The 14,587-nt window shown below is 31.4% G+C and overlaps 1 protein-coding gene across 1 annotated transcript in view; it reads left to right on the forward strand.

Annotated features, from left to right (window-relative positions):
* The window catches only part of TINAG (tubulointerstitial nephritis antigen), a 33,875-nt gene that overhangs the window by 11,487 nt on the left and 7,801 nt on the right, over nt 1–14,587 (forward strand). Inside the window, exons 4-5 of the mRNA XM_023522676.1 lie at nt 1,658–1,772; nt 12,421–12,537. Coding sequence (XP_023378444.1) covers nt 1,658–1,772; nt 12,421–12,537 — 232 coding nt within the window. The remainder of the gene's footprint in view (nt 1–1,657; nt 1,773–12,420; nt 12,538–14,587) is intronic.

Genomic DNA, 14,587 nt, shown 5'->3' on the forward strand with positions numbered 1-14,587 from the left:
AAAAAACTATACCAAGTCCCTCAGGCAGAGTTATGTTTGAGTCCTTTAATCATACTTTGACCCTCTTATAATAAATGACACATACTGAAGTCATTTCTACTTCTGTAGTCTTTTTTAGGTATGAGCTCCTTGAAGATAAATTTATTTCAATGTTCCTAATGTTTATGAGGGAACATGACAAATTAAGAATGTTCAATAAATGCTAAATTGGATTAAAAAGGAAGTTATGAGTCCAGGTTAAAAGAGAATGATATGAGATAGTACCTTTCACACTTTTTAGCATGTCTCATTAAAACATACATTTAACTTTGTGACCTAGTACATGCACATGTGCACATGCCCTTGTACACACACACACACACACACACACACACTATATACACACACACACTATATACACACACACATATATAAACAGTACTTACCCTGATTATGTGCAATATCCTCTAGTATTTCCTATTGTTTCTCTTATATTCTATTTAGTTTTAAAAGTACTTATCCTTGCTAAGTGATTAATTAAATGACCCAAAATGTCTCTGATTTTGCCTAAGGCTGGGCCTGTTAATCTCTTAAATAATGCAGCAATATCTAGTATATTCAGAGGATTTGTTGTTGAAATTCCTTGGGTGATGGAGATTGCACTTTAAAATTATGGTCAAAATTGCTTAAGGTTTTATGAACTAACAAATCCTATAAAAGTATTAACTTGCTAGGCATATTATGAAAAATCGAGCTTTATCTTCAGTCATTCATATTAGCCTTTCACATTATAAACAATTTTGGTAATAAACACAACAGGATAAAGGTTAGATTTAAGTATTGAAAATATATTGCCCTCAATCTCTAGATAATTTAAACAATAATTAAATTACTTTCATTTTTCTCATTTTTCAACTCCTGTCATCTCTTAAGGAATTTTTGTTGTCCTCAAATTTCAATATTAGATTTTGAAAACAACCCTTTTTCCATGTGAGGGGACAAAATATGTCTCTGGAAAAATACACACTTTTAAAATCTAATTTTACGTCAATTAAACTTATATTGTTATTATTAATAACTAAGATTGAGCACTTAACATAAATTAACTCCCCATGTGATAGAATATTTTAATATTTAAATAAAATAGTTCAATAAATTTCAATAAAATAATTAGCACTGATATAATCTTTTAAAGTATATTTTATTTTCAATTTTTCATACTTTTTTTACATGTTCAACTTCTATTCAGATCAAAATTATAAATGAAACTTATTACCTTATTCTACAACTAGATTTCTGTACATTCAAGCTTCTTTTTAAAATGCATTTAATAATATTTAAAAGAAACTGCACATATTGACCTTATTACCACTCAATCCATTCTGGCATGTAAAGATTTCATATTCTTAAATTTAGCATATATAATATAGCCTCAGTTTCCTCATATGAGTTATAAAAATAATTGAAATAGACCTCATTTAGAAAAAGCATCTCATATGCTTCACTGCTAGAGTAATCAATAATGCATCACTTATATAAACATCATCTAACTTGCAGTAATAGTTTCAATTTTGTGAGATTTGTTTCTGTATAAATTCAGAAATGTAAATGAACAGGTATTTATAGAGGTGATATAATGTAATCTGTACATATTTTTTCTTCTTTATTTGTAAGATAGATGGACAGCTCAGAACTACAGTCAGTTCTGGGGAATGACTTTAGAAGAAGGTTTCAAATATCGTCTTGGCACCTTGCCACCCAGCCCCATGCTTCTGAGTATGAATGAAGTAACAGTAAGTGTTTTCTCTGTTTGACTCATTAATGTGTGTGTTTGTATCGTTGTGTTCATATGTGTGTTTAAAGCGATTTTAAATAACTAAAATAGTGAGTTTTGAGTTTTCAAAGTTATAATTTTGTCATATAAATGAAAACCTTTCCAAATGATTATCATATCCCTCAAAATTTCAGGTAGACTGAAAGTTCAGTAATATCAGTTTATATATTAGATATAGTCTCCTATCTTCAAGAACAATTGTGTGTTCATTAACATTTCTAATGATTTCATAGAAATTCATGTTTCTACTCATTGGCTCTTCAGTGACACAATGCTTTAGAAACTCATTAGTTGTCCTATTTTTCTTTCTTGAAGTAAACACAATTATCTTCTAAATTCATCAAAATAGAGTTCTGATATCTCTTGGACTAACCATTATTACAGAAGAATACAATAAATGCTAGCAACTGCAGACGTGTATGCTATGATGATTACTAAAGGTTTATCCTCAAAAATCCTAAAAATTTCCATTGAAAGAACATCTTCAAAATTTGCCTGATGGCCTGGCAAACTCCTTAAATAAATTGTTGTGTTTCCTAACACTCTTATGCTTTGCACTATTGTATTGGTTTTCCCTTTCCTTTTTAAGAGGTGTTATCATCTGATAATAGATATCTTTCATGAAGAGGCTTCTACACGTATAGTTATCACAGACCTCTAATTCATAGAGCTGCAGTTTTATCACCCGAGATATGTGGTGTCTCTCAGGTACACACTTTCCAGCTGAGATGTTGACTGTATTCAAGGCCCTTTAACAAATACCCAGGACAGGGCTATGCTCTCAGACTGCTGGAGTGCAGCCTCTTCACTCTGCAATGAAGATATCAGGTTTGGGCTGCCTGTAAGCTCTCAGCATTTCAAAGCAAGCGGGGCTGTTATTTGCTCTTGGATAAATTCTAAATCCACAGGTTTCTCATTAAACATTTAATGTGCTTTGCTTTTGAGAGATGTAATCCCCTGAGTTAATCCAATTCAAATTCCAGCAGTAGGGCCTTCTAAATTATAACTAGTATCAGAAAAGATAATAATAGCTGCCATTTATTGAGTAGTTGTGTGTTAAGCATGCTTATAAGCACTTTCATACATCATTTCATCTAATTCCCACAGCAGCTTGATGTAGTGGGTACCATAATTATCCACATTTTAAAGACAAGAAAATTGCAATTGAGAGAGGTAAAGGCATTTTGAAATTGAGAGAAATGAAAAGCCACCACAGAATTACTTAAATTACAGAGCCAAGACATCTTAAAAAATCTGCCCCCGATATAGTCCCTAGAGTTTCAGCTTTGGCCCATTCAGTTTCAAAATAGCAAAAAGCCCTTTAATCTTTGAACCAGAGCAAATTTTATAAAATGATCAGTAGAGATGTATTTTTGGATCTTTTCTACAATCAGTATAATACAAAATATTTAGAGGTGTGGTTCAGATTCATGGATTTTAGTGACCTAACTGTATGATTAATTAGAAGAGTTATTTACATTTTTTTCTGGCTGTTTTCTTTTTTCTTTTTCTTTTTTTGCTTGATCTGGAATAAAAAAGAGGCAGAATTGTTTAAGAGAAGAATAAATTTATCTCTTTATAAGGATTGCTGTTTCTCTTGCTTTTATTGAGGGTCCTAGGTAGCCAAATACTCTTTTGGGTGTTTATATACATTTTCTCCAGATTATTTCTAACATTTTCTTTTTAAGTCTTAGTTTTTGCAACTTATAATATTTTATATTCTAGAGAAAATAAGAAAAATTTCTTTCTTAAGTTGCCACTTAAGAAATAGCATAGAAAAGGAAATCTAATTCTAAATCATCATTGGCTACTGGGATTTGTTTGCATAAAAGTCACTATGGTGATATTTAAATGAAAAACCTTGATGCTTAGTAATTTGAGAGAATTTAAATTACCTAATGCTATGAATTATTGTAATACAGTTACCAAGTATTTCCAGAAAAGCAATAAGGAAAGTTCAGCAGTAAGGTCTGTATGAGTTTGATTACCCATTTATGACGTAAGGCAAGGAAATAGCTCCTTGTTTCTAGGGCTTGAGGACCATGGGCCTTTTAAAGTTTCTAAGTGTTGGTCTCATCCTAATAAGAGATAAGATATAAGAAAATTAGAAATATAAATACTTCTAGGAAGAACATGAAGTTAATATGAACTGAAGTACACTGGTGGCTACAGGAAGAGCTATAAACTAGTTTAATTCTTTGCCTAGTAACTACATAGAAAGCATCCCAATTCATGATAATGCCTCTGAGTACATCAAAAATAAATTATCTTTTGTGAATATGCTTCTAGATAACTTCCTCCCACTTTTTCCTAATTTTTAAAATATTATTTTCAACATAGAATGGTTTATGTACAGTTAGAGTAGGCAGCTGACAACAATGATAATAATTGTGCTAAGAAACTCCATTGCATTCCCGCTCTAAAACATCTCCCTTGACCACATTACCTAAATGCAAGTTGTGTTTCACAAAATTCTCTATCCTGGGTGAAAAAGATGAGCCATGAGTCATCCTCACTTCCTGAGGAAGATTTTCTTTTCCCTGGTTGTTTTCCTGGCTTCATTACTTCCTTGGCTTAACTCACTATTCTCAGAATGTGTCTGCCAAAGATGAGTTAGAGAAATATCAATAGGCATTGTACAAAGAGTTCCATGATCATATAAATATGAAAAAAATGTTAATCTCTATGAATTAGTTTAATTCAAATGAACTTTTGTAGAGGAACAATGAGGAATAGAAATATGTTGATAGTGGAGGATTGGAAAAGGTAATTAAGAATTTTGAATGGCAGTCCTAAATGAGGGCAGACACAAGGAAATATAAACTTGTTGTTTTCTCTAGGTACAAGCATAGTGGATGAAAGGAAGTAAAAAATGGGAAAGAAAGAAGACTGAGAGGAACCCTGCCTAGCCCACATAGCTTCTCGTTGTACACAAAGGCTCCACTTCACCCACTTTAGGATTATGTCTAGTGTCAGGTCAACAAATGACAGCTAATCAGTTTATGCTTACCTTTTTCCCAAAGTATTATCTTGAGATTTTTCAAATTCATGCCTTGATTGTACAACTCTGTTCCAAATTGTTCTACACTAAAAATATTAAAAACGATTCAATGAATCGACCCTTCTCTGTCAGTCTATTGAAATGTTATATGTTGTATGAATAGACTCACAAAGGGACTGATTGGGAGCTGGCCTTCAGAAGAACTATAGCTCCCCACAAGAACTTTAAATTCTGCTCATTGTGTCTTTTGACATTTTATGATACAAAACAGGCTATGACATGGTTTAAACCTTATTTCAATATTTCTCAACATTTGTTCTATGGACCACTGGTCTTGAAAGATTGCAAATAAAGGTATTCCATCAGTGGTCAAATAAGTTTGTGAAATGGTGCATTATATCTTTCTTCTGAAGATTTACACTATTCATTAGTTTATCAAACACATCGAGAATCCTTATTCCATTAACATTTTTTCATCCACTATTTCCTAAATTCATGAGATCAGAGAACCTTTTTGTTTGTTTGTTTATAATAATTGTTAATATTCCCCAGAATATGGCTCCACAAAGCATACTTTAGAAAATGCTAACTTAAGCTAAAATATTGAAATAACGGTGCTAGAGGGAGCAGAAGAACATTCAGGGATAAAATAGAATGTTCTCAGAGTATCAGAAAGAAAACAATGGAGACAACCAATTATAACTGTATGCAAAACTGACATTCACTGAGGTCCTCTTGAGCCAACAGAGATATCACAGTTGAAATCCGTTACTAGGCATGTGTAGGCAGCTGCATTTATCCATCTGGCACCATTCTGCATAGAGTGATAGACATGAGCTGCAGAGCTTGTGTGCTTGGGTCAACATGGCTCCTTCACTTATTTCCTCAGTTTCCTTCTCTGTGAAATAGTGATAGTGGTAGTACCTAGTTCATGAGGTTGTAAGAAGTGCATTAAGTGCTGAATGAGAAGTGCTTAGTATAGTTCTTTGACTATAGTAAAACATTAAAGAAATGCCATTATATAATATATAGAATTGTTCCTTCTCTCTCAGATTAACCTTGGGAGTATAGCAGTATTCTGCAAAAGGCCAGTTCTGTAAGGACTAAATTATCCAACTCTTCATCATTTGGAGTGTTTTATTTCATAAGAAAAGATATAGCTCTGGATTTATTGACTCTGATGGAGTTTACATATTTCTGGTGAACCTGAAAGTTCTACTATGTTGCGAAATCAAATCAAATCGTATCAAATCTAATCTAATCGACAACTCTACCTGATTGTTTTTCCAGACATACTATTCAAGTGCTTTTGAATTTGAGAAATAACTTCAAAAAACTTCACTGTGTTATATCCTATTATAAATATTGCAAATATTTGAAATGAAATATACTATTTTCAAACAGAAATGGAGAAATTGAGTTTATTTCTATACTCAACTCAGTTAAAATTTTTTAAAATAATTCTGTTGTTGTTGATTCCCCAAGGAAAACAACAAAGTTAACAAAAGCTGTTACAGATAAGTATTGCATCTAAGGTAAAGCTACTTGGAAACTATTAAAGCATTGAGAAGCCTGTAGCTGCACTATCTTATATGTTATGAGACTGATGTATGTAAAAATGTTCTAAATTTTTTTTGTCATCCTCACAGTTTACTAGTACATCTTTTCTCAGTCACTCAATATAAATGACTTTAGCATATTTTAGTTGGCATTACTAACAGAGGAAAAATAAGTTTTAATGGTTGTTGGAAGTTAGAGTAAAATAATATTTTATGTATTACACAATAACTTTTAAAACCATTAATCATCGAGGTGAAAAATGAAAATTTATTAAATAACCTGAATACTTTATCATTGTCTAACATACTGTATTTTATTGACTGGATTTATTTCTCTAGTCATTAGTTGTAATAGGAGGAATTTGTTTTTCTCTGTCTGAAATATATTTCAATGACAGCAAGAACTAAGGGATAAGAAGTACCTCTGGAAAAAATCAAAGTTAATTATTAATATGTCTAGATTTTACCCTTCATAGGTTATTGAAATTTTTGATTTGATTAGAAATAACCCTGCCCGAACAAGCATCTTCTATTTGATTCCAATAATGTTTGTCACCTGTGCAAACAGAAGCCTCCATAGAAACTAAAACGCTGACTAGAAAAGTAAAAAATACAGTTATGTATTTATGTTCTTTATATAATATTGAACAAAAATGACCATTTTTCCCATTAAATTGATATTTAGCTTTCACTTACATAACATAAAGCAAATGATGTCGGGTTTTTATAATAATTTTATAAAATACAGTAGGTGCCAATGATGCTGCAGAAGAGGGGCACAGCCAGATGTCATGGTGGAGCCTCTTTAAGTGTACATGTCCCTCAGCTCATCTCAGAACCTTCTCATCTGTGTAAGTAAAGATCCAGAGAAAGGATAGAATGCCAATTGTTCTTGCTGTCTCTGAATTTTAAGAGTTTTGAAATCCAAAGAGAACCAAAACGTTTGCCTCTGTCTTCTCAAGCCTTTGTCTTTTCTTTCCTTCCCTCAGAATGAAACCTCAAACCCTTCAGAGAACTTTAGAAATATACATCCAGCCTTACTCCTTATTCAGCTGAATCTGTGGCAGAATGAATGTCTTCTCTCTCAAATCATTTTCTGAGTTTACAGTTTTATTTTTCCATATTTAGTCACAGTCTGATCCATAACTCTGTGATATAATTGAACATGACTTGAACAGCACCGTGGGGATGAATTGATCATCACAAGACAAATCTTCGAAAAGAAATGTGAAAATTCATTTTCTCTCTGTCTATCAATAAATATTTGGGGCTATTAAGTGGATTCCTGAGGCGGTTTGGTGTGTTGATTTGCTGTACCTATTTCTGGCCTCCCCAAGCCTAGATCTATCTAGTCCATACCACAGTTTTCCCTAAAGTCTATTTCATGAAACACTAGTCCTTTATTCTGCTGCACAGTAAAAATAACATGAAATAAAATACTTTACATTGGGTCAAGAACATTTAAAATCATGAATATTACTTTCATTTCTTATAGCTGCACAAAACTTAGATAGTTTATTAAAAAATATTACAGTGAGGACAAAAATCTATTTAATTTTCAAAACCAGTGTTTCTCAGAACTATTTGATTAATTAACTCCTTTTGTAATTATGTATTATCATACTACATTATTGGTGTTCTAAGAAACTCATTTTAGGAAATATCATCAACTTCTAGATGCACATTTTCTTCATTTTTTTACCTCTGAAATTGGGATGATTTTTACAGTTGATATCCTGGGTTCAGTGAAATATAGTATTGCTCTAGCAGCTTTCCTGTCGATAATATGTGCCGTTTTAGTTATGATTTGACTCATCCGAGAGTGACAAATATCCAAAATAATAGTGACTTAAATAACATAGTAATCGATCTCTTATCAACAAATCTGGAGGTGAGTGGTCCTCTATTAAAATTGCACTTTGTGGCGTTGGCCTCCCAGCCTTCTTCCTTCTTGTTCCATTTTCCAGAGTCTTCATATTCAAGGCCTTCTAATGGTTTAAGAAGTCTGCTCCATGTCTATCTATAATACCCAAATTCCTGCCAGCAGTAAAAGAAAAAAAAAAAAAAGCGATCAATAAAAAGGAGTAAAAGTAAAGTGCCAGAAGTCTCTTAAGGAAAGTTCTCAGAAGCTTCCAGTGACACTTCTGTTTACATCCAATAGGTCAGCACTTAGTAATATAGCCACACGTAGTAGCCCAGGAGGTGCTAGGTAATGCAGTCATTTTTTTGAGCTTGCATTTATTGAGCTAAAATTGCTATTACTATGAATAAAGGGAAAGTCTATGAAAAAAGGAAGAACTGGAGAAGAACTAGCACTACCTGCTATAGCATGATCACTGAATATTGACATTTATGAGAAGTAGATCATTTAAAAATTACTCTATGAATACAAACTAGAGAAGTATCAAAGCATAATTCTTTCAGAGTTAAGGCATAAAGGCAAATATTGTTGAAGATGAAAAATTCATTTTGCCACTAGCAACAAGAAAATTAGCTCTTTCCTCTCCAATATCAAATAGTTTAGAAGAAATTTCTTGGTATTCATGGCCTTGTATTGTAAAGGTCAGACAGAATGATATTCTCTGTTGCCTTCCTTGATTCTCAGGTCACTCTGATTATCCAAATTTAAGTAGGAGAAAGTGCAACTAGAGATAGAGGGAATGACTCATATAGTAGATATTGTGTAGATATGGGCTCATACTAAGAATGTCCAGAATGTTCAGAATTTGATTAGTTTATTCTAAGCTGCCCTGTAATTGTTTCCATTATTCTTTCAGAGGTTTTGATTGAATCTAATGCAGGCATTACTGTAAAAAAATTCTCATTTAATTCTTATATTTGTTCACAATATCTTTAATCTCTAATTTCCAAATGGAAATAATCAAAGTAAGGAGACTATTCCAATTTAACCTCAGATTTGACTACTGTTAATTTGGAAATATAATTAGATTATGACTAATTTTTTTCAATATTATAATTAAAAGAATTTAAAACACCCTAGGTAATAGTGTAAATCTTTTTAAAATATAAATTTTTAACTTTTTAAGCCACTATTTTGAAATTTCTATCACTCAGCTGATCTTCTTGATTCTTTTTCTTTGTTAAACTATGCTTTGGCAAAAAAAAAATAAAAAGAAAAAAAAAGTATTTATTAAAGCCAATTCCTAAAAGCTGTTATTCTGCGATGCTTATCTTTTTATTTATAAGCTCTTTAAAAACAGTCTACAAGGGACTATAGTAATTATGTAATCATGGGGTATAAAATTTGCCATGTTTATTATGTAAGGTTGTTTAGTATCATAAGGCAAATAAAATTGCAAGATAATATATGCCCATTGAACCTCAAATTTTATGGGCTTGTTTTTAGAAAGAAAACATATTGAATAAGTGGTAGATCCAATACGTGAGCTTCATGAATTGAGCAGGGTTAGTGGGTTCATAAATCTGTTTTCAATAAAAAAGTTGTTTTACTTCTTGTTTCTCTATTGCTTTATCTTATTGAAAAGGATTAGCCATTTACATATATTTTTTGAATAAATCATAAAAGCAACAAATGCATACTGGTATTATAAATTAACTTAATTTGCCCGCAAAGGAAAAATTGTTATTTTTTCTTGAAATGAAATCTACTTCATTATTTTCTCCTCATTATTATTAGATATTTATTAAGTACTTCCCATGCACAAAGCTTTCAGGTGGTCTTTGGAATGTAGAAGTCAAATTCTAAATAACTCAATCTTTCTGAAATGTATTTGAAATACTAGTTTTATTTTTATTGCTTCAGTAGTATGGAAGGGAAATATCCTTCCTATGGTATTAAATTGGAATTATAAAGTGAAAAAATAACAACTGATGCTCACTTTCTTTTTTGGAACTTGAGGCAACTTAGTATTATAAATGCTTAAAAGCACATTCCTAGACCACTAATAAATTTGAAAGATATGAGTAATGTATAAGAAATGTGTACAGTAGTCCCCCCTTATCGATGGGGGATAAGTTCCAAGACTCTGAATGTACTAAACCTTATATATGCTGTATTTTTTCATATACATATATGTGTGTGTGTATATATATATATATATATATATATATATATACACACGTACCTGTGATAAAATTTAATTTATAAATTAGGCACAGTAAGAAATTAACAACAATAACTAATAATAAAATAGAACAATTTATAACAATTTATACTGTAATAAAAGTTATGTGAATGTGGTCTCTCTCGCCGACAACTTATCTGATAATTGAATTGGCTACTAAGCAACTAATGGATGGGGAGCAATACAACATAGATATACCAGACATAGATATATGTTGTGGGTGGAATGGAGTGTGATGGTGCAAGATTTTATCATGCTACTCAGACCAGTATACAATTTAAAACTTATGCATTATTTATTTCTGGAATTTTCCATTTGATATTTTTGGACCATGGTTGACTGTGGGTAACTAAAACCATAGAAAGCAAAACTGCAGATAAGGAGGAATGACTGTATTTCTGTCCCAGTTAGAAAGACTCCTTTGGAGAGTGAATCTATATCTCTGAAACTATTTACTCAGAGAAGTAAATTTATTCTGTTCCAATTATAATTTTTTATTGTGGTCAATCTAATGGCATAAGAATCTAAAAGCACCTAGATTTCTATTATACTGCTCTTCAAGTTATCGTTCAGGTACTCTACTCTGATTGATGTTTTCTGCATTTTTCTTCTATCATCTAAATAGCAGTGTTACTAGTAATGGACATCAGGATTTAATAACTTTTTTATCAGGTGATAATAGTTCTTTAAACAAAAATTGAATTCTATCATTCAATTTCAAATTTATAGTTATTTTAGATGGTTACTTTTTCAAACAAACATGTACATCTGTATTTTCCTTTCGTCTTTAAAGCTATTATATACTTGTTGGAAGTAATTTTGTTTATAAGATGTTGGAGCAACAGCCTGACTTGTTCAATGCACAATCGTAAGACTTTAATAAATACAATTTTAGCTTTTATAGACATTTTACTTCTGCTGCAAAATATCCATGTATTTCTAATAAAGTGGAGGAAATAATAAATGTAGCATAGTGTTATGAATTCTAAAACCTAGGTCTAGTTTCAGGGTTATTTCTTATTTAACTGAGAAGCTTTAGTGTGTCCTTTTATTTTAAAAGTTTCCTCATGTATAAAGTAGAGTGAATAATATTTGCCCTGATTATATCACATAGGTGTGTATGCATAAATGATAAAAATTAAAAAATGGATCCTTATTTGGTTAGAGTCCTGATTGTTTATGGAAGTGAACAATCTTTAGAAGAGTTTGGGGAAAAACAGGGCATTGTGTTTTAGATATTCTTTGAGTGACATGAATAGAGCAAGATCTGTAACATTTAATTTGACTTCTTGGAAAGACAGCAGCTGACATTGACTCCGTCAGGACTTAAACATGAGCTCTTAAGACATAAAGGTATTGTATATTTGGCATTATACACTTCCTGAAGTCCTCTTTAATCTTCAAGGATTTTATAAATATCAACCAATTTGTCCCAGTTTTGTTTCCCAATAGCTGGTGTAAAATTGGTGTTCCTTGGGCTCCAACTGTGTTAATGCATAATTGCCACAAATGCATTGTTTTAAAATTAATTTTACATGAAATCACTCATACTTTCGAATATAGGAGGGACACGAAGTAAATATTATTTATGAGGCCGAATTTAAATAATAGCACCCGGTGTTTCACAAGGATAACCAAAACTGATTTAAGATGACAGAAACATTGGCCGAAATCTTTGTACTATTGGTAATTCAGAAGAAAGCATTCTGTGGATTATTCTTATGACTTTGTAACTATGTTATAATTCTCCACATTAAATTGTTATTTTTAAACATATGTGAAATAGAAATCTTTAATGCTTTTCAGGAATGTCATTCAGAAAACTCGAATGTATAAAATAAAAAGCAATGATAAACATTACAAAAGGGCATGGAATTTTCTTATAGTGGTTATTGAGATATATTTAAAAAAAAAAATATGACACATCTGCCTCTTCTTTAGGCTGTACCTGCAATAATTGATCTTCCGGAGTTTTTTGTTGCTTATTATAAATGGCCTGGATGGACTCATGGCCCATTGGATCAAAAAAATTGTGCTGCGTCATGGGCATTTTCCACTGCAAGTAATAAAGCCATTTTAATTGTTTCCTTATAAAGTCTCTCTTTGACTTTAGATACTCTAGGGACAGTAATTAAGAGGTTTTTATTTATTTATCTATCTATCTATCTATCTATCTATCTATCTATCTATCTATCTATCATCTATCTATCTACCTTCCTACCTATCTATTTATTTATTTTAAGGGCAAAAAGGATTTATTTTATATAAGATAATTATGGAATATTGTTTTAACAACAAAAACATACATACTTATCTAAGAGGTTTTAAATTTAGAATATTTAAATATTTGCATTTGGTTAATTAAAATAAAATCTTATTCTGACCAGAGAAAGCAATCTGAAGATTATGTAAAAATCTATTTTACTCTGAAAATTTGTCTAATTTTTAGGATCTAGTTTTAAATAGAAAATAAATCAAGAGAGCAACAAAGAAAATTTACCAAAATTTGTTTGTTCTTTATAGTTAAGGGCAGGAAATAAGAGGAGTATAAGGTTCCTTTCATTCATAATAATACCTGTAATATTAAGACTCAAAAACATATATAATTTTTATATTTTCAAAAGATTTTCAAAAATATATTAAATTGGTAAACTAATTTGATATACAATAAGATTCAGAACTAAATAAATGGATTAAATGGGTTTTATCTTATTTTAGATAAAAGCAAAATATAGGTTCTGACTCTAAAGTGATATAACTAGTCTCTTAAGAGTAGCTTCCAAATTAGTGCTGCTGTTAGTTCAAACATGTAACAATACCTCTTTTATATCTATTTTCATATAAGCTCATAAATCCCATAAATCAATACTCAGGTTAATGCTAAGATTTGGTCTTCAAATTATCCTCAAAGGAGTGTTGGTAGTATTCCAGTAATTAAATTGGACCTAACATAATTTTGATTGGCTGCTGTCAAAGATCTTTATAAAACTATGCTCTAAGCTTTAAAGGTAATTCCAAGAGTACTCAAAAACAGTCTAAGCACTGAAATCATTTCAAAATAAGGGCATAGACTCTTAGAGGAGCCCACTTGAAGGGTGGCACTCCTCGAGACAGAAAAGTACTGATATCTTTGTCTAAATATTATTACTTCATAGTATCAGCTAGTTCTAGAAATGATGCCAGTGGCCAGGGTCACCTCTGGAGTGCTTCCCTCTGTTAATTCTATGCCAGTGCCTGCTCCCCCAGTATAAATGCTCCTTGACTTTCTGATGTTTAGCTTCACCGTGTTAGGGATCCAGAGGGGAACCACTTTGAGCCCTGTTTCAGATGGATGGGGAGAGATTTAATCAGATAAATCTTATGTAATTTTATGTTCATATGGTTAATGTATTATATCTCCTACATAATATATAAGAATTTTGCTTTAACTTTAGGTTAGACCAGTATTTCTGAAAATGTCTTAGGAAAGTCATTGGTGTTAAAATGCTGAGAGTAACTTCCTCGGCTAGTTTGGACACTGTGATTTGGTGTCCCTAGGTCACAGACCTAGGCCTTAGAATAGGGCTAAGTCTAGATTTGTCCCTATACCTAATTTATCAAAATACCAGAGAGAAGGTTTTCAACATTTTTGTGGTTTCAGAGTATACAGTTTTATATTTAGTATGGTAAATCAAGCTGATGCTAGTTTTTGAAAATGTTAAGAAAAGAATAATTAGGTTCTTTTAAATATCTTGAAAATTGTGTCAGGAAATTGTTGAAATAAGAAAAAAAATGACTTTTAAAGAAGCTAAAAGGTATTAAATGGAATGTAAAATATTAAAATATAGATATAGATATAGATATAGATAGATAATTATTCACCCAAATAAAATTCAAGCAAGATATCAAGCTGAAGATGAAGAAGTAAAAGGTTGAAATGGTGGGAGTGATACACACCACAGAGCAAATGTGGGATAAAATAAAATAAGCAGGGAAAATAATAGATTGTCTCTCAGAGGTAAAGCCCAATAAAAATTTTCAAAGCGAGAGTGTAGAACAATTTGCTAAACTGAGTCATTCTTTAATCTTCTGACCTTTTCTAAGTATTTCTAGTGAATTTGGATTAAAC

This window comes from Pteropus vampyrus, unplaced genomic scaffold (genome assembly GCF_000151845.1).
Source record: "Pteropus vampyrus isolate Shadow unplaced genomic scaffold, Pvam_2.0 Scaffold353, whole genome shotgun sequence".
Lineage (NCBI taxonomy): Eukaryota > Metazoa > Chordata > Mammalia > Chiroptera > Pteropodidae > Pteropus > Pteropus vampyrus.